The sequence below is a fragment of the Meleagris gallopavo genome, chromosome 3 (assembly GCF_905368555.1).
Source record: "Meleagris gallopavo chromosome 3, MGAL_WU_HG_1.1, whole genome shotgun sequence".
NCBI lineage: Eukaryota > Metazoa > Chordata > Aves > Galliformes > Phasianidae > Meleagris > Meleagris gallopavo.
Window position 1 is genome coordinate 90,679,763 of NC_139406.1, and position 20,695 is coordinate 90,700,457.

Here is a 20,695-nt window from a genome sequence, read left to right on the forward strand (position 1 = left end):
TATATGTAACAAGTACTGCTCGTGTGAGCAAAGAATACCATGTAGCATCCTGTCATCTGAGCATCCTGTTCCTGTGGGAAGAAACACAAGAAAATGGAAACATTCCTGCAAAACAAGGATACCAACCACCTGAACTGATCAAGTGGGTATGGGAAAGTTATTTAAACATAAATAAAGTGTGTGGGGCTGCTCTGAGCTGTTCCAAAAAGCCTGGGAAGGGAACTGGGGGACAACTCCTGTGATGTCCCCCTGTGGCTGCTGGCATGTCAGATGCTGCTGTGGGAAGATGGCCAAGGCTGGGTATTCCCAGAGCCAGTTGCTTTGTATGGGGCTGATGACAGCTGACATGATATCAAAACTGTTAATTCAGAGCAGCTTTGGGGTTGCCAGAGAAGCCCAGCTTTAGGATCCCACCTTTTGTGTGAGGAGGGCTGGGTTCCAGTTTACTGACACTGGGTGCACTGTTGTGAGTAGGAACGGAAGAGAGGAGATGGGAGAATGGTTGTGACACCGTCTTCAAGGCAGAACAAACCTTGTGGGAGACTGGGCAGTCTGGGAGGAGTGTGAGTGAAGAGATTCAGAAATAAAACCAAGCACTTAGCCATGCTAAGCCTGCCTAATGCTGGCCCTTCTGCTTACCGTGTGCTATGTTTCTATGCCCTTCCCACATTTGCCAAATATATGTGAGTTTTTCTATGTATTTATTTGGAATGTAATGATGAATGGCTCAGGAGAAATGGCTCAGGAGAGCTGTGAGAACCCTGAAAGATAGAGAGGCTGCTGATGCATGAGAGGCTCATTCTGATGTAATACCCAGGGCCAGATCCTGCCTGATGCTGAGTGCCCTCTGTTCCTGCTGTAAGCAGAAGGGATGAGCCACTTCCTAGGATCAGACCAAGTCTAAAAAGAGCCAATAGCATATTTATGGCTGTGTCTGGGCAGCTTATTCTTCTCTCCTGTGCTGCAAAGGCCTCAGGCAGGCTCTTTCCTGTGATTTTACGCACAACTAGCTGGTCAAAGAGACTCCTCTGGAGAGCTATGAAAGCATATTTCATCCATGAAGGTGTTTTGCTGATTGTGGGGGGAAAAAAAATCATCTTGCCATGAAAGGAAAGGAAATTGTGCCCTTGAGGAGACTGGAGAGAGAATGAAGGGATCCCCTTCCCCTTTAGACTTACATTAAAAAGTCTCCGCCAGAAATCTTGTGTTTTTGATCTGGTGGTGCCTGAGCTGCTGGCTGCTGTTCCACCACCCTGGTGGCACAGTTACCCTTGGTACCCCTTAGGGTGATCCTCAGATGTGATGTGGACAAACTCCTCTCACTGGAGAATGTATGCTGAGACTGTGCCTCAGTTACCCTCTGGCTTTCACCCCGCACCTCCCTACGTGGAGACCTGTGGTCTCTTAGGGTTTATGCTTTCAAAGTAGGGACTGCAAGTCCTCTCCCTGTCCACATTCAAGCACTTCTTTTTCTCTCTTCACATACAGCATTGCACAGATTTGTCCATTTTAGATTTGCCTCGCATTTGTTTTCAGTGCTTCTCATGGTGCTGGCATCCTCAGGTATTCAATCAGGTGCTCATCTCTCTCAGACCAAAGGGCAGTGGACCAGGAGTGCTTTTTTTCTTGTGAAGGCACCCACCACAGCATGCAGCTGGAGCTGTGGGTGGAATAACACAAGACAGAACACAAAGCCTCCACTGAAATGGTTGCTAGTGGATGCTGGATTTAGGTTTGGGTGATGTCTGACTTGCATCACATATCAGGAATTTGCTGGTGTATTTGACAGCCCACAGGCTCCTGCAGCCTGACACAGATGAGAGGAGTTCCCTGCAGCTGTCTCTGCCAGGCTCCTTGCCCTTTTTTTTTTCCATCACACCATTATAACTGCACACACATGTGATGCATTGCCACCCAGACTTGTTCTGCGTGGCCGTGCACACCTATGCCTCTCTGGGGACATCCTGCCCTGCTCTGTGTGGCTCTCCTTTTGGCATCTATCACTCCCACATTCAGCATTGCTATCAAATGACCCTCCAGGATACTTTTGGTGGAACGAATTGATTTCTCATGCCCCCAGGAGCTTGCATGACAAACAGCTGCTCCATTGATAACGAACTCTATGTTGCAAAGAGCACGCCCACATCCTCCTTACTGGCAGCTGCTTCTGCTGATAGAGATGATGTGCAGAGAACAGCCCCTCGCCATCCTGATGGGCTTGGAAGAGCTGCACTTATGGCTGCCAAATGCAGGGTACGTGGGCTTTACTGAGCAGGACAGGCTGGATAGTGCAGAGGCTGAATGGGCACTGACAATGTTAGGGATACACACTGGTACTGGCAGACAAGGAGCTCTTGGTGGTGGATGGAGAGGCACCATGCTACCATGCTCCTTGGTGTCATCATTGTCCCTCAGTCCATCTGTATCACCCATATAAAAAAAAAAGTTTTAACCTATAGTAAATCATTTGATTTTCTCAGTACAGGAGAGAAATTGTCCTGATATCCAGTATCCAGAGGAGGGCTACAAAAATGATCCAATGAATGGAACACTTTCCCTGTGAGGACAGGCTGAGAGAGCTGGGGCTGTTCAGCCTGGAGAAGAGAAGGCTCCAAGATGACCTGAGAGTGCCCTTTCAGTGTCTAATGGGGGGGTATGAGAAAGAAGGGGACAGACTCTTTAGCAGGGTCTGTGGTGATAAGGGGAAATGGTTTCAAACTACAAGAGGGGAGATTTACACTGGATATGAGGAAGAAGTTTTTTTACAATAACGATAGTGAAGCACTGGCACAGGTTGCCCAGGGAGCTGGTGGATGCCCCACTCTGGTGACATTAAAGGTCAGGCTGGATGGGGCTCTGAGCAACCTGATGTAGCTGTAGGTGTCCCTGTTCATTGCGAAGGGATTTGGACTAGACAACCTTTGAGGGTCCCTTCCAACTCAAACAGTTCTATGATTCTATGATTCTATGGACTAAAATCTCTCAGTCCCCTATCCCCATCTTTCTCTGATGCTCAGACCTGAAAAAGGCAGCTGAAACTTCCAAAGAGGCTCAGAAAATAGTCACCAGAAAGTCTCAGCATGGAAATATACCTCATAGGAAAAGACAAGGTCATTTAATTTTTCAGAGTGCAGGAATAGATTGCTGTTTATAAATACCTTTGCTGGGAGAAAAAAAAATATCTGGCATTGCAGAGTGTAGTAATCTGTTAGACAAAGACAGAGCAAATATCCGTGGCTTGGAATGTGATACTGCAGAGACAAAGAAGGTGCTTTATCTTCTGTAATCCTCAAAGAAACACTGGCATAAAATGGGAAGAATTCCTGAAAAAGGGACTCTGGTTTAAATGATGATGAGTTGACTGTGTGAAGCTTTTTCTTCTCTATTAGCCACACAGTAACCTTAGGAAGAAGTCCTGCAGGTTTCCAAGTCCTGCCTGCTGTGGGGGCTGCAGGTTGCTGTGCCTGATTTTGATGTTGCATTAATTGATATACCCTACAGTACTTGATAAAACCTCAGCCAGGTAAAGTGTTAGCAGTGGTAGAACTGTTTTGATTGTATAGATAAACCATCCAATAGTTTGCTTTAATTATGATAATACTGATTTGTTTGCTTTATGCAGTGTTTGTCATAAGATGAAGCATGGTTACCAAAATTATCATGTAGACTAGTCTGTGTATAATAGAAGGCCAAGAGGTTAGAAGAGGAAGAGTTTCCGGGTTGGTTGGAAGGCACAAAGTAAAGCTACCAGATAAACAAACCATAATTTCTGTCAAGAAGCTATCAACAGATTCCCACTGCATGTGCTGCAAATGGGCAGCTGTGTAGAGAACTACGTCTGGACTGGTGTCTTCAACACTGCCATGTTTTCTAAGCGGTGCTGGCAGAACGGCATTTCCAACTCTAAATAATATCAATCAAGTGAGGCCTGCCCTGGGAAGCTAGGGTTTGGGCAGTCTCTGAGCTATCCAAAATATCAAGAGTTTGGATACAGGGCTTTGGTTTAGGTTGCTGTCTGATGAGCTTCTTGAATGAATTTATAGGAGTCCTTCACAGGCTAAGGGATCAGAGGAAGGATAAGCCAACTACTGGGCTTTGACTCAAGTCTTTTATGTCATTCTGTACTCTAGTATGGACTTCCTCTGGGCAAATCTCTTGGGGGAATCTGTTTAACTGACTTGCAACAATCTCAATTTTTCTCCACTTTCTTGTAGAGACAAACATTTCTGGTAGAGGGAGTTTTATTTTCTTGCTTTAAATTCATGTCAATGAAGTCCTGCTAGTGTTCTCTGAGAGACCAAGGAGAATACTAGGGGTCTGCTGCAAGGGAGAGAGCAGAGGCCTTCAAGGCATTCCCCAAAATGCCTCTTCTGGGTCTGGAGCTCAGACTGCTGCTTGCTCTTTGACTCTTCCTACTGAAAAGAGCAAAGGAGGTGCTCCTTTTCACAGAATCATAGAACCATAGAATCATAAGATGGCTTGGGTTGGAAGGGACCTTAAAGCCTATCTAGTTCCAGCTCCCCTGACATGGACAGAGTTGCCACCCACCAGGTCAGGCTGCCCAGGGCCCCATCCAACCTGGCCTTGAACACTTCCAGGGATAGGGCATTCACAACTTCCTTGGGCAGTCTGTTCCTGTGCCTCATCACTCTCTGAGTAAATAATTTCCTGTTCTTTGAGTCATTCTGCTAGTCTGTATTCTTATCTGCTATTGTCCTGACCCAAGGGTTACACTTTGTACTTGGCCTTGAACCTCGTTAGGTTTATGAGAGCCCTCTGAATGGCATCCCTTCCTTCTATTATATCAACTGAACCACTCAGCTTGGTGTGATCAACAAACTTGCTGAGGATGTACTTGATCCCACTTTCTATGTCATTGATAAAGATGTTAAAGAGCACTGGTCCTAAGACAGACTCCTGGGAGATGCAACTTGTGACGGGCCACTGTGGGAGATGGAGAGGTCAGCATAGAGCTGTTGACCACAACCTTATGACAGCAAGTACCCAGCCAATTCTTCATCCACTGAATAGTCCACTTTTGAAATCCACATCTCTCCAATTTAGAGATAAGGATGTGGTGCCGGACCATGTTAAAGTCCAGGCAGATGACATGAGTTGATCTTCCTATGTTCACCAATGCCATCACTTCATTCTAGAAGGCCTCCAGATAAGTTTAGGCATGATCTGCCCTTGCTGCCCATGCTGGCTGTCTCAGATCACCTCTTCTCACATGTGCCTTAACACAGCTTCCAAAAGGATCTACTCCACGATCTTCTCAGCCACAGACGTGAGGCTCATTGATCTGCTTCATGTTTTTCTCTTTCCTTTTCTTGAAAATGGGAGTGCCCAGTTCAGGGATGTGGGAAACATGGGAAGCCTGACTGCCAGTGAAGACTGAGGCAAATAACTTGTTGACTACCTCAGCTGTCTCCACGTCTGTTGTGCCACTTCTCCTTTCTTGTTTATCAGAGCAAGTATACTCTCCTTGGCCTGTCTCTTCTGATCAATGCACCTATAAAATCTCTTCTTGTTTTTAACATCCCTTGCCAGGTTCAGTTCCATCCATGCCTTGGTTTTCCTGATCACATCTTTGCATATATGGATGGCATGCCTGTATTCGTTCCAGGCCACCTATCTCTGCTTCCACAGCCTGCACATTTCCTTCTTTTCTCCATGGAATCTCCATGGCTGATGTATTCTTCATGGCATGATGTATTCAGAAGGAGATGTATTTGGATCAGAATTCTTGATTTTTTTTCCCCCACAAAATAAAACCTATTCTGACAGATCTACAACTTCAAAGGGCATCATATGTCGGAGAGTCAGCTGGTGTTTGAGTGCACAACTCTTTGTGATCAGTAAGGAAACCAAACTCTGGTTCACATTGCCCTTCAAGGCATGGCGCAGCAGTCCATTCTGCACCTTTGCATTTCTGTGGCCTGATGTTGACAGATGATGGAGAGCACTCTTCCCTTCCTAATGCAAAGATTTAGGTTTATTAAGACAAATACAAGACAAATACAAGGGTTGGTGGGATTGAAGCTCCTCTCTATGAACTTTTGCTGAGATTGCCATGAGGCAAGAAAGACTTTCTGCTCCATGTAAACTCAGCTTTATTTCATCTAAGAGGCTCTTTCTTGGTACATGAGCAGCTGGAAAGGACAGTCCTGTGTTGCGCTGCTAACTCTACACACAGCTGTGAAGGAAAATCACTTGCAATGGAAGTCAAACACATACTTAAGTTAATTTGAGCTATGATGCTACAGTCAAACATCCTGAAGAAGAATAGTTTCATGAATTAAGACCTTGATATCCTGCCAGCATTGGCAGATTATAAAAACACTTAGGAGATCTCATGTCTCTGCCAGATAAGTTTGGGCGCTTTTTGCAGCATCTGCTGGGTATACAACAGCTGGGTGTGAGCAAAGCCAGTTCTTCGCCCAGGGTAGAGGACTTTACTGGTGCAATGTCCCATCACATGTTTGGGGATCAAAGGCCCTCTTCCACTTTTCCAGCACACAAGAAACCTTCTTATCTCCTGCCCCAAGAACACAACAGTTCGGACTGCTGTGGGGAGATCACTCTTTTTCCTTTTCTGGGCCTCACCTTGGGAAGGGAATACAGTGCTCTGCTTTTCAGCTTTTTCTTCCTTAAATGGGTGCCTTTCAGATCTGACCCAAGCACTGGAATTCTCCCCAGAGCTCCTGTTTCAGGACTAGTGATGCCCAGATCAGGAAAAGAAAGCCATGCCCTACCTGGATTTTTCGTGTCATCTTCACTGGGTATCAGATCTCTGTATTCCCCGACAGCCTTCCCCTCCATTAGCTTCCTCATCCTTGTTCTCACCAGCCTTTCCTACCACTGAGCTCTTCTTTTTTAACCCACTAGCTCCCTCCCCTTCCTCTGTTATTGCTTTATCTGGGGTTCTGGTTCCTCTGTAAAGTCTTCATTATCTTCCCCTGCCCTAAGCACATCTGAGGGGAAGCAAAACCAAAAGGAGTGAGGAGGAAGGAAGAGCATCACTGTGCTGTTTCCATTTTGCATCTATCAAGATGGTAGTGGACTGGGGACAGAGCTTGCTCAGAGCCCAGGAGGAAGACAGTCTGGCTAATAACCGCATGTGTGGAGTCAGGGGTTTCTTTTATGACACAAAATAGAAAATTTTAGTCTTTGCTGGGTCCAGCCGTATTTGCAGTATGACAGAGGGCTGGCTATTCTGTATCTCCTCTTCTTTACAGACATCCCAAGAAATACATGTGAGATTTTGCGTGATATTTCTTTGCTAGCCTCTGGGCAGCTGGTAGAAGAGGATATTCTAATTCATGTTACAGAATTTTAGATGTGAAAGAGCACCAAAGTACATCAAAGAGGAATGAATGCTCTAATTCTCCTGAAAGGGCAGGGCTTCTTACTAGAGCTCTTTTGTTGCAGTTAAGCTCTTTAGGGAACGCTGTATTCTGTCTACCATGGACTTGGCACTGATTGTATGCTATGTGATAACCATTCATTCCTATTAATATTTCAGCCTTTGGCTAATGTCTGGGATCCTCAAAGGCAGATAAGTATTCAAGCTCCTTGGAAATTTGGCGTCTAAATCTTTAAATCAGCATATAAGCCTGCCCTGCTAAGCTGCTTTGTAGGTGCTCTTCCTTAGCATCCTCGTGTCAATTTAATGGTCTGTGGAGCTACTCGTTGCCCATGGAGGCTTCCCTATTGTATTGCATGCAGCTTTAATTGTGCTGTTCACATAAGAGAAAGGTCAGGTTGGAGTAGGAAGAGGACTAATGCAATCACTCTCTGTGATCACAGAATTTGTTGATGTTAGAAGGAAACTCTGGATCCATCTGGTCCAAGCCCTGATCAAGCAGTAACACCTACAGCAGGGTGTGCAGGATCACATCCAGATGGATTTTGAAGGTCTCAAGGAGGAGACTCTACAATCTCTCTGGGCAACCTGATCACTAGGAGGCAACCCAAGATTATCATCTTGGCGCAGAGATGGAGCAGGTAAAGGGCAAGAAATTTGGTCCCTGTCTCCAGAAATGAGGAGAACTGAGAGAGTCTTTGGCAGCAATGGGAATCTTCAGCAGCAATGTGAATTGGCAGGTGAAAATGCTTCCATTGGTATTTCTGATGATGACCAACTTTTTTGGTACCGATTTTCAACATTATACCCTGAGCAGAAATGGATGACTTTAAATAGGGCAGAAGTTAAGCAACTACTGCACTGTGAGAAAAAAAATGTCACTTGTAAACAATATGGATAAAAAAAGATAGAATAAAATGTCACTGAAAAAATAGGCAAGTTTGTGAATGATTTAGCAACTTGCCAGTTTTTCAAGACTATATTCTTGATAAAGGACCTGATCCTTCTTTGGAGTTGGGAGAAGATGGAAAAATGAACATTGAAAGATCTGCATAAAGCAATAAACATTGCCAAGTAAAGAGAATGGTTCAATCTCAGATTGGTTGTATGAAGAGTGAGTAATACACTGACAGTAAAGGGAATATAGACAACTATCAGTTAAGTATGCAACAGAGAGATTCAGTTGAGACACTATTTAGGAACTTAAAAATCTAAGCAAATGATCTTAGAGGTTTTATACTGGCCTCAAATGAATAACTGCACCAAGAAAAATATTAAAGCATTTCTGTATATGGCAAAAACACTGTTGATAGCAAAATAAATGGAGGTGTGAAACTGCAGCTTGTTGGAACAAAGAAACTAAAATAAGCTATGCACTGAGCCTGCATTTTAGCTCCTTTTTCTCTGAAACAGTCAAGGTAAAAGACAGTACTGTAACAACTCTGTATACATGAGACACATTTTCATTACAAATGAGCTAGCTGTAAATGTCTGTGAGCATGTTGTGGGTTGGTGGGCATGACTTTTGGGATCTACATGGAAGTGCAGAGCTTTGAGGAATAGTATACTTTCTCCAAATGAGGGGCTGGTGAAAAACAGTGGCAAAAATGTGAATTTGCTATTCTGATCAAGAAGGGAGACTGATGCTGATGCATCATTTGACTGTGATCTGCCAAGAGACTGGCCTTGGCTGCTAGGCACCTTATCAGAGTTAATAATTTGCAAATGAGTAAGGAAATAGATGAGGTGAAAGGGAAACAGTAGAACTAGACTCTGCAAATGCTCACCATAGCTGTGTCTCGGGTAAGGGTTAGGGTTAGGTCTAGGTTCATGGCTGTGAAAGGGAAGCAATAATGAGGATAAGTCTTACATTCAAAAGGTAGTTCCACAGTGCTGGTGGCTGTCATCCCAACCTCTAGGAATGAAAAAAAAATATTCAAAATAATGGCATTGAGTCTGTGGTATTACTCAGGAGAATTTCAGATAAATCACATTCACAGCTCTCTTCTGTGCCCCATGATCCACAGGAGCCTGAGTTAGTGGTCCAGTTGCAGCTGTCAGTGTTATGCTGGTCTTCAAGGGGAGACCTGCAGCTGACTGAACACTGCCCATTTGTAGATTATAGATGTATACTTTCATTTTGGACACAGGACTCAGCTATCCAAGCAGAAGTGTCTGTGGCTGGGAATGCTCTGGGATACTTGAGGCTATTGGCACAATGCAGGACTTGCGGGAGAACCACAGCCTTGTGTAGTAGGATCTACAGTGAGAATATGCTATTGTGCCTACCATGGCACTAGACACTGGTCTAGTGGCAGCTAAATCCTTCCCCAGAGACTCTGATAGACAATTAAGACACACGCATGAAAGTGTTCCATGTGTAGGCAGTGTCTGGGCTCCTGTGGTATCCCTGGAGATGTAGACAATGAGAAGGTCTCTGCTTCCATGACCTAGATCACTCTCCATGAATTCCACTGCCTGGGACACATAGTGGTCCTGCAGACACCTATGCTCATCCCTATATTGCAGACGTGTTGACTGTTTATTACTGTTGTGTTGGTCAAGGAAACAGAGTAAGGGATACATATATGTAGTCACAGGAAACATTTTTAAGCATTGGTTGTATTTTGGTCCCATGAAATGAAGGTGGCTGTCCCATCGTTGGACCTGGGAGAAATTGAATATTCCAGCCCAGCTTAGACCAACAAAGCCTACTGTCCTGAATGATAATGGATGAGGAGAAATGGAGCAGTAACAACTGTTACTGCCATTTGTGGCAGTACTGGCATGTTATACACTTTTTCTTCAATGATTTTTTTATTTTTGCATTGCTTAATTGTTGCAGTCCAAACTAGGACATGTACCCACTGTTGTGGACAGACTCTCCTGGCATCATTATCCTTACATATCTTCCAAACATAGTTCTTAAATCATTCTAGGGACTTTGTACTGGGGTGAATTTTGACTTAGACGCTTGAGATAAATTGTTTTTCTGTCTCTGGAAACATCAGCATGTGAATGACGGAGTGGATGAACTGATGGTGGGAATTAGGACTGAAAGCCCTGATTTCGCAATGTGACAGGAAGAAAACTCAGACAAGGATAGTATAGCATTGTAATCTGGTTCTGCTTTTCATCTTGGCTGTTTTTCAGGGAGAGAGAGACGAACAGCAGAGTTTGCTGGAAAGCACATTCATTTTCACAGCTCTTTGTATGCTCATCTGCAGTTCAGGGGATTTAGTGATCCAAATTATGGTGGAACATATCTTTAATCTTTCCCCAAATCCAGACAATGTGTGTGAAAACATACATACCCACAAGTATTTTTTCTCTTACGCTTAAATAGAGAGATAGTACTGCTTGACTTCACAATCTCTACCCTGAAAAAGTTCTGACCTTTTCAGAAACAACAGAGTGGATGCTGGTGATACATGTGTTACAATACTTTTCTGTCTCATCCTTTTGGCATCTAAACTCTCTGTCGTGGGTATCCCTGGAAACATGACTCTTATCCTTTACTCTTAGGTACACATCCAAGGCCTGAAAGCTTTCATAGAAAACAGAGGGATTTACTGCTTTCTAAGTCATCATAATAGTGTTGCATTGCAATGTCAAAGAGGAAAAGAAAACCACAATAGGGAATTTGTTGTTAGCAAAATGTCTGTATTAAAATACAAAGAAAACATTCCTGTGGACAACAGTAATTAATAAACTCTCTTTTGTGTTGGTACTAAAAGCACTGCAAGTTCAATTTTCCAAACAGACCACAATGTTTTTGAGGAATAAATTCCACCACTGTCATTCTGAAAGTCTCCTTAAAGAACAAAGATGTCAGACAATGATACCATGCATCCTACCAAGGTTCCAGCATCATCACATTGGTTTACTGCAGCATGTCCCATCAGAACTGGGTTAGATCTGAACACTGCTTGGAGACGGCAAGCTCACAGGGCCTCCTATTGTGTTAGAGGTGATGATTGCATTGGAATCCTTGGTGTTCTTGTTCATACCCAGGATGTCCACAGTAGTTTGCTGTGGTTCGGTTTTCCTGAAGATATTTTTCATGGTTGACTGGAAGTTGTTGGTGACAAAGCAGTAGACAATAGGGTCCATGCAGCTGTTGAGACTACTCAGAGTCACTGTTACATGGTAGACAAGGACGTTGACATTGTGGGACATGTCTGGGTTGATGGAGATCGCTACCTGTTGCACGTGAAAAGGAGTGAAGCAGATCATGAAGATGATGAGGACGGTGACAAGGAGCTGCACAGCCTTCATTCTCCTCTCCCGACTCTGGTGCATGAGGCTGGGCTTGGACAGAGCACACATAATCCTGGTGGTGAAGAAGATGATTATGATGAGGGGGAAGAAGTACTCGCAGACCATCAGGACCAGAATCTCAGAGATGCAGCACTGGGCAAACTGTATTGCCATGATGAGGATGGAGAAAGTCACTACAGTTGCAAAGATCCAAATGAAGACACAGATCCCCTTGGCACAGGTGGGGTTCCTCCATTTTCGTGAGGCTTGCACCTGTACGATAGCCAGGTAGCGATCAACACAGATGCAAGTCAAGAAGAGGATGCTACAGTACATGTTGACAAAGTAGCCAAAGATATGAACAAAGGAGCAATTCAGGCAGTCCTCTGCAGTATAGAACATGATGATCCGTACAGGTAAGGAGAAGCCTACCAAAAGATCGGTAACAATCAAGTTGATGGTGTAAATAACAGAGGTGGTTTTTGTCTTAGTACGGAAGCAGAATACATACAATGCCAAGCTGTTCAGCACAACACCCACCAAGAAGATAATGGCATTGACAACTATCAGGGCAATCCATAGGCTGTAAAATTGTTTGTACAGTTCTTTGTCAGGGTGGATGAACTTGGAGAACATGTAGATGCTGGAGTTGGGTTGCTGGGTAGAGTTGGTATGGTCAAGAGCTGACACTTGGGTGGAGGAGGTCGGCATGGTCATTGCTCTTTCCAGCAATCTGGAAGAAAAGATACAGGGATATACTGATGTGTATGTCACACTGCAGAGCTCAGAATATTGTCATATAAGAACATTTTAACCAATGTATTTGCACAGCCTCAGTACTTATATGTACTGCTGTACTCGATAGGCATCTTATCTGTCAATATATGAAGTGGCAGGCTGGGATTATCCCTCATTGCTAGGAAAATATCTGCTTTTATAACAATTCTAGTTCGGTGGTTCCAGCTGGGTGTTTTGGAGACAATGTACAATCTCCATCTCAAGCTGCTCCTGTTTAAAAGTGATTTTAAGGACTGTGCAAGGACAAAGACGTAAGCTATGCCAAATGGAGCAGAGAGAAGAAGGAAGAATTGAGGTGTGTGGGTTATGCTTGGGTCAGCCACGTGGAAAATGGTCATTGATACAACCAAGCCCTATCATCTGACTCCTAGAATATTGCGCCCCTTTCCTTGGCCAGGTGATCCCATGGAGAGCTGTGCACAGCAGCATTTTCGGGAATTGTGAAGCTTTCCTAAAATCAAAGGATGGCTTTTTCCAGGAAAACACAAGCAAGTTGTGTGGCATTTTGTAGGTATCTGTGCTCACAGCAACAGCAGCCAGGAGATTTCAACTAAGGGTGTCAGCCACTACTCCTGCCAAGGTTTGACAGTTTAATTTGCAAATCATTCCTGACTTACACACTATTTTAAACTGATTTGTATATTAGAAGATAAAAAAAGAAAAAAAGCGCCCAATATATACAGAGACTTGGCTGGTTTCAATAAAAATAAATGGTTGAAAAATGTCTGGAATATCTCAAAAGAAGCTGAACAGGACTGTGAGGTTAAAAAAATCAGCTTGAATCAGCAGAGACTAATGTTGAAAGATTTGAGTTATGAGGGTTTGAAATCCTTGCTACCAAAGAGCCAAGTGCAAAAGGGCTGGTAGACAAGGAGCTGCAAACACATCTTCCAGCACTTGCAGAAAGTTTTTTCCTCATTTTCATGTGGAACTTCTTATGTTCCAGTTTGTGCCCGTTGCCCTGTTTTCTGTTACTGGGCACCACTGAAAAGAATCTGGCTGCATCCATCCTCCCCTTTGAATATATCTCATTGATGAGATCTCTACTTAGTTTTCTTTTCTCCCAGTCTCAGGTCTCTCAGCCTGTCTTCGCTTTCCTTTGTTTGCAATAAAAACACAACATTTGATGGCTTTTCTCACAGTCAAGGATCCACTGTAATGCCCAGGTCTTTTCCAGCAGAGCAGTTCTGAGCCTGTGCTGGTGATAGGGTCATAGGATGTTGCTAGGCAGGCTTCTGTACAGGACTGAGTTGCCAAAGAATGGGTGCTTTTCTGCTCCTTCTCAGCTTGGAGAAGGTTTAAAAGTTTGGTAAATTGTCAACCCTTGAGATCAAGAGTCCTCATGGGATGCCATAGCCCAACTCTGGTTTATCTGTATGGTATTTCCCTGCCTACTCCTCAGGGAAAGTCTCGTCTCCTCACATTTTGTGCCAAGGATGCTGTTAGGGAGTAACAGGAAAAATGGGACCCAAGACTGGCTGAAGGTAGTGGAGTTGCAACGTGTGGCATCTGAGGAAGACCCATGGGGAAGATGCAGAACGCTAGCATCACTTTAAAATGATTTTCTGATATTCTCACCATTTGATCTACTCTGTTTGTTTGTGTGGCTCTTTAATTACAAAAACAAACTGAAATGAGCAGATGCCTGGATCTGCTCCCAAGTTTCCCTTTGCAGATGACATCAAGGGGAGCACCACAGAAAGCACTCCACCTGTGCAAACCAGGAAATACAGACATTTTTGCTTCTTGAATGTGGCATATCTGTGTTCATACAGACAGAAGTGAGCAAGGGGAGAATTAAAAATCACTATCCCATCCCCTAGCAGGACCTTGAGGTTTTTAACTTGTGTGGACAATAAGGCGCTTCATCCCATTGTAATAGCAAGGCATTGGCTGTTTTCTCTGATTTTATGTCTTCTTGGTAGCTTGCCTCTTACAGAAAGTATTTCTTCACTCTTAGATCTGTTATCAGGAACACCTGATATTCATCTTACAGTTTTCTTTTCCTATTCCGAGTAACTTGAACTGTGTCTCATCCTCATAACACTAGTGAGGTATCCAGAGCATTTTAGACTAGTAGGAAAGTATCACCTGTGAGCGTCATATACAGTGTGCTGGTTTACATAGTTCCCTCTTCCCCCAAATCCCATGTGCAATGAAATAAACTCCAGATACTGCAATCACCCACACAAATAACAGGCAGCACTTTATCATTGTAATGGAGGAACTATGCTAGAGCTGGTGTCTCTTCCTACTCTACTGCTGCCCTGTTTGGGCTCACAATACAAGCAACAACACGAAAGAAACCCTGACAAATTTAAGTAATTCTGAAGAGTTTCTTACTGACAAGCTATGGTAAAACTGCTCTGGGGCTGCAGTGGGAAAAGTCTTCCTCTAATCAGATTGTTTCTGATGAACGTTTGGGTAAATGGCATTTTAGTTTGTGGGACTGCTCTTATTACATGGCTCACAAGCAGAAAGGATGGAGAGCTGGACTGGCAAAGCAGCAACATTCCTCTGAGTGCTTTTAATGTGATGGAGCTAGACCAAACCCTTGGTTAACAGCTACTAAGTATTTTTCCATTATGGGTCTCCAAACACTTGACAAAGGTACATGGCCCCATTTTGCAGCAGGCTAAACAAGGCACAGAAAGGCAGGCTGACCTCGTGTGTGAGGAGAGACAAACATTTCCAAAGCCTTCCAATTTTGCCTTCCTCCCCTCATTTCTGAGTCCAAAAATTACTCCAACTAGGTCTGTCTCTGTTATCAGAAATACTAATGCAGGTGTTAAAGTGGATCAGTTCAGCTATGCATAACCATGGAGCAGTCAGTGAAGGTTGTGAGAAGCTTTGCAGCCTCTGAAAACCTCTGTTTTGCTACGGTCTCGCTATTTATGGCTTGCAGCTGTAGCATGAGCTCATGAAGGGCTACAAGAAATAGTTACCTTTTCTTGCAGAATTAATAGCCCTTTGCTACCCCTCTGACTAAAATCTCTAGAGGAATTGGAGCTGGGCTTTCTTCATGCCTAATTCACCCCCTCATTTCCCCAGATTTCAATGGAAACTCTGTTTTATGGAGCTGGTTGTCTGCAAAATCTGTGATGGGTAAACATGCACCCTTCTGAGCGCCGTATGAACATGCCAGTTGACCTATGCTGTTATATTATACCTCTCAGGCTGGGTTTTGTCTGTCTGGCTGGGAGGCTGTGGGTAGCATTTCCTTAAAAGTACAGCAGGCATCTGGGTAGAAATGGGATATAGGGAGGGAGGGCGACTGGAGGTTGAGCTGGTTTCCCTCGTTTTGATAAAGGTTCCTGCTCAGCACTGGGAGACAGGGACTTGCTCTGAAATGCTTTCTTATCATTGCATGACACAACAAATTCCATCGTTCTTGGGCCAAATAGGAAACAGATGGTCACTGTGCTGAAACCAGGACCTGCAATCTCTTCTTTTGATGCTTGGAATCCCACTTGTTCTTTTAGTGTGGGCAACTCAGTGCTACGTCTTACCCCAAGAGGATATGCTTGGCCATCTCGTATTTCTTTCCACCCAACTTTTAGCTCTGTATTAGCCTCATGCTTCACCCTCTGCTTGCTGAAGTCAGCTGGAGTTTCTTCCTTGACCCATGGTACTTTTGGGTTGAGCTCAGCAATTCAAATAATGGGATACAAAAGAAAACCCAGATCAGGCAACTGAGCTTTGTCCTGAGCACTCTCCAAAAGTGTTATTTATTGGTGTGTACTGATAGGATCTCTGCACACAGAAGGAGAACAAAAGAGACGTGCAGTGGGATGGGGAAGATGAAAAGGACATTCGTAAGTGTTATTTAGCATAAACAGCTTCAACTTTTCTCATCTCCCTGTCCTGAATCTAATCTGACCTGACAAACTGGCTCCTCTCTCATCTCCCTGTCCCCCTCACCCTGTCCTGTCTGCTAACCTTGCTCTGCTGCCTGGCATGGAGGCAGCTTGTGTTTAGCTTTGCAGTCTCTCCGTGTTTAAAGTTCCATAGGTGATTTATCATCCTGTTTATAAATGAAGGGTTAAACTCACTCTCTTTCGGTTTAAATTGTATGATTCTCCTGGCAAGCTCTCACTCAACTCTGGCTCAAACTGGCCAAATATGGTGTTTTTCTACATGTTGAGGACTGGCCCTATGCGTAGTAGAGCTCATTCTGTCAGCCTGGGGAGGGTGGGTTTGCTGATCGTGGGAATTGAGGGAGAAAGAGAAAGGGAGAGAAAGGGAACAAATCCAGCTGATAGAGGGGATAGGTTCCCATCTAGCTCCCATCTGTAAGAAGGGAGCTATGTATGGGGGAGAATTATGCCGTTGCAAAGCAGAAATGGGGCTATTCCCAGGGTAGGGAGGACCCCACGTTTGAGGGCAAAACACAGAATCGTAGAATGGCTTGGGTTGGAAGGGACATCAAGGGTCATCAGGTGTTCCAACCCCTCTGTCGAAGGCAGGTTTACCAATCACTAGACCAAGTACTAGACCAGGCTGCCCAGGGCCCCATCCAACCTGGCCTTAAACATCTCCAGGGACGGAGCATCCACAGCCTCTCTGGGCAAACTGTACCAACCTCACCACTCTCTCAGTAAAAACTTCACCCTAACATCTAATCTACATCTCCACTCCTTTACTTTAAAACCATTCCCCCTTGTCCTATCACTATCTAGCTGTGTAAGAACTTGATTTATCTCAAGTTTGTAAATTCCCTTTAAATACTGGAAGGCCAGATGAGGTCTCCCTGCAGCTTTCTCTATTCCAGGCTGAACAAGCCCAGTTCTTTCAGCCTATCTTCACAATAGAGGTGCTTCAGCCCTTGGAACACCTTCATGCTCTCATTTGATTCCAGGACATGATGTCTGCTAGAAACTTCCAGGACTAAGGGTGGCTAGACAAAGTGTGTGAAAAACCTGACTGGGGTGAACTGCAGTTGAAAACTGTCACATTCAGTCCAAGGTAGGATTCTTCCTTCTCCTGCAGTGCTGTGGAACAAACAGGTGTTTTGGAGACTCAAAACACACATCTGACATGGTGGGTGCCAGACAAAATGACACCTGTTTTTTTATGAGTCAGTGTCTTGATCAAAACATTGAATCAATGTTTTACCCTGGTTTAGATGGTTATTAATAGCTTTTTCCCATGTGGACATCTGGTTGTATTAATGAGGACTTACGTTCCAACTCTTTCCTTGGCTCCAGAATTTGTTTGAATTTATCCTTTCATTTCTGCCTAATTTCCTGAAAATTAAGGTGATCTTTTTCTTCTGCCAAATTTTGGTATAAATTAGCCAACAAATCGGAAAACATTGGGAAGCCAGAGGAAGCCAGAGCTGACAAACACACAGATAAGTACTGAACAAGGCCAGATTATCCTTGTTTCCTCTATTATGAACCTGCAAAAAGTTTACTAAATCTTTCCTCAACACATCTTTTTATTTAGATCTTCCCTACACAGTCCCAATGCATTGCAACACTGCAAACATGTTGGATGTCTTCTTTTCAAAGAAAGAACTTGGCTTGCTTCATTATTTGCCTAACATTAAATAATTTCAGATTTATACCAAATTATATGTTACTTCTGGCAGAACCAGCCTAACTGAGGATAGATGGTAACTGATTGCCTGAAGACCATGATGGTCAGCATGTCCCAACTTGTCCCATGGTTTGAAGAACCATGAGGTAAATTACTGCCTTTGCCTGGAGCCTGGAGGAAGGTGTAAAAACAAATTCTTATGCCAGCAAGAGGGATTAACACCCACCAACCCAAACTTTTACATTTTTCTAGCTGTGTTTGAGAATCGGATATCCCATCTGGGCAAAGGAAAAACTTAAACGTCCAGTCCCAAGGCATGGCCAGATGCTGTCCTTCAGGCCATGTAAACAATCACAGCCTAAGGATGTGTACTGGGAGGATAACGCAATGTTGGTTTGTGAGTTGATGTTTCTTTTAAACCATTTGCTTCCTGTCTGATGGTGCCAGTGAGGCTACATGTGGTTCTCCATCTCCAAGGCACTGACTTGGGTGTTGCCATGAGTTATAATTTGATTTCTACCCCACCTCGTTCATAGTTGAGTGCTATGTGCACACAGGTGTACCCCATGCTCTCTAGGAAACGCACTGTCAAAATCAGGTCCTCTGTGCACAAAGAATCCAACTTCCAGGTTTGGCTGGGGATGAATAATAGCCTGTGAGTGGCTGTGCAATAATTTAGTCCAACAGGTCATCCAAGTCCATGAAAAATCCCTTCCACTTAGAAGAGGGGGAACGTAACCCTCCAAACTGCATTCCTCTTCTTCATGGAGCAAAATGACCAGGAGGGATGTTGCCTGGCTTGAACTGTCTTCTCTCTGCATTTGGGCTTAAGTTGGTTGTTTAACACCAGCTGATGGATCACCAGTCCGTGACACCCCGGAGACAATCTGTCTTAAATCCAAAAACTGCTGCATGGTTGTCTTTCAACCCTGTCCAGAGCATGCATGAAAAATATGGACTGAAGCTCCCAAAGGTACACAGAGCAAGCAATTAATGTGCTGGCAGATTTCTTCAGAGCTTAGAACTACTCTATGTCCATTTGTAAGAGTAATGTCTCAGTCTTTGAAAGAAGGAGCCTAGATGTATGTATAAAGTGAACAAAGACATGGGATTGTATGCGCAGGTTGCAGGTCTTCTGCCTGCCTCTCTGTACCCACACATGTGCACCCATTCACAGTGGGCACCCAGAGGTCCTTCAGCACATTTTGATAAAGCTTATTGTACGGATCACCTTAGGAATGCTAGTAGAGGCTTTACACCTCCACTTGCTTGTTTTTGTCTCACTGTGTTATAAAGTCCCTCCTGAAACATTTAGATGTCTACAATGACTTATAGATTCTGTAGCATTTTCTGTGTCTTGCTTTTCTATTCTACCAGATCCTGACCTTGGAGTGATGGAATTCCTAAATGTATTGGTGAATTCTTTACGAATCATGTTAGCATTTCAAGGCTCTGGGCAGCCTGCACATAGCTAGAGTGTTTAAACTAGATGATCATTGTGGTCCTTTTCAACCCAGGCCATTCTATAATTCTGTGATCTCATAGCCTGCCAGGACTATACCAAGTGCCATCTGTCATCTACGTCTCCACAGTAGACTCTAAGAGAAATCAGAGCATGACTTCCTTTTTGTATCCCTCTCTATCCTTTGTGGATCAGTGTAATATGAGGGGAAAGTACATTCTTTTTGGGGAAAAAAAAAAAAATTACTAGTGGCTTTATTTTTGGTCAAAGCTAAATGTGGAAAGAAACTCATGGAATTGGAGTTTTGTAGGGCTAGCCAGTAGAAATGGAATTGTGCCTGTCTTCTTGGGAGGTTGTAACATTACAAAAGAAATGTATTTGAGTTTTTAGGGATTACAGTAATCCATCTAGCCTTTCAAGGGTGCCTGGGACGCAGTGCTAGAAATGTTAGTTTGGAATAAAAATGATTGTGGCTGTGCACGAGGAGAACCCTGCAGTGAGAATTACTACATTGGCACAGAGAAAAACTTCACAGACAAGTGCAAAAGCATTGCAGGAGTTAAAACAGAGCAACATCAGGCCTGTGTGTTGCTGCTTGCTTTTTGAAAAGGAAATTCTTAATTGCAAATGTAGTTGTCTGTGAGCACTTTTCCCTCTTTCTGCTTTCAGCTGTCTGCTGGCTCCATCCGTTGCCAAGAAGCCTGAGCAGGACAATGAGGGAAGAGCAGCAGTGAAGTTTTGCTGTCAGGCAGTACTTGGGGCTCTGTATGGTCCAGAACAGAAGAAAGCCAGGCTCAATCCCTAGGGAGCACTGGTAATGGAGGTGATACAAATGCAGGTAGGAACCAGGGGGATTGAGCAGGGAGGCATCCCAGGGCAGATTATCAGACTTAACCCTTTTGGAGGCTGGTTGCTATGGTTTCCCGTGTTAGGCACTTTAGTCACTGCACTGTGCAGATAGAACCCCCCAGTGCCTTTGGGGATTTGTGAGTTTGGGATTAAAGAGATTAACCTGGAAAAAGTTGAGGTGTTAGCAGGTGTATTACTATTAAAGCATTTCTTAAGAGGTGTTGTAAAGATCTTGGAGAGAATCTACTTCTCCTTAGAATGAGAATCAGCACAGCCAGAGATAAAACAACCACAGCCCTGGCAACCTTGTTCCTAGCAATGCATTGTCTCTTTTCTGGCTTCAAAAGCCTGCATACAGGTCATTATAGAATCATAGAATCAGAATCACTGAGGTTGAAAAAGACCACTAAGATCATCTA

The 20,695-nt window shown here is 44.0% G+C and overlaps 1 protein-coding gene and 1 long non-coding RNA gene across 8 annotated transcripts in view; one reads left to right on the forward strand and one right to left on the reverse strand.

Moving 5' to 3' along the window:
* LOC146544808 (uncharacterized) overlaps positions 1–20,695 on the forward strand; it is a 95,862-nt gene that overhangs the window by 57,128 nt on the left and 18,039 nt on the right. For 2 of the 6 annotated variants that reach the window (XR_014882746.1, XR_014882741.1), the window contains one exon: positions 1–20,265. The exons of 3 other annotated variants lie outside the window; for them this stretch is intronic. This is a non-coding gene — a long non-coding RNA (uncharacterized LOC146544808). The remainder of the gene's footprint in view (positions 20,266–20,695) is intronic. One more of the 6 variants, XR_014882744.1, reaches the window with a different exon arrangement.
* GPR20 (G protein-coupled receptor 20) overlaps positions 11,009–20,695 on the reverse strand; it is a 22,794-nt gene continuing 13,107 nt past the window's right edge. For both annotated transcript variants that reach the window (XM_003205317.5, XM_085221751.1), the window contains exon 2: positions 11,009–12,359. In XM_003205317.5, coding sequence (XP_003205365.1) covers positions 11,279–12,343 — 1,065 coding nt within the window. In that variant the 5' untranslated portion in view covers positions 12,344–12,359 and the 3' untranslated portion in view covers positions 11,009–11,278. The remainder of the gene's footprint in view (positions 12,360–20,695) is intronic.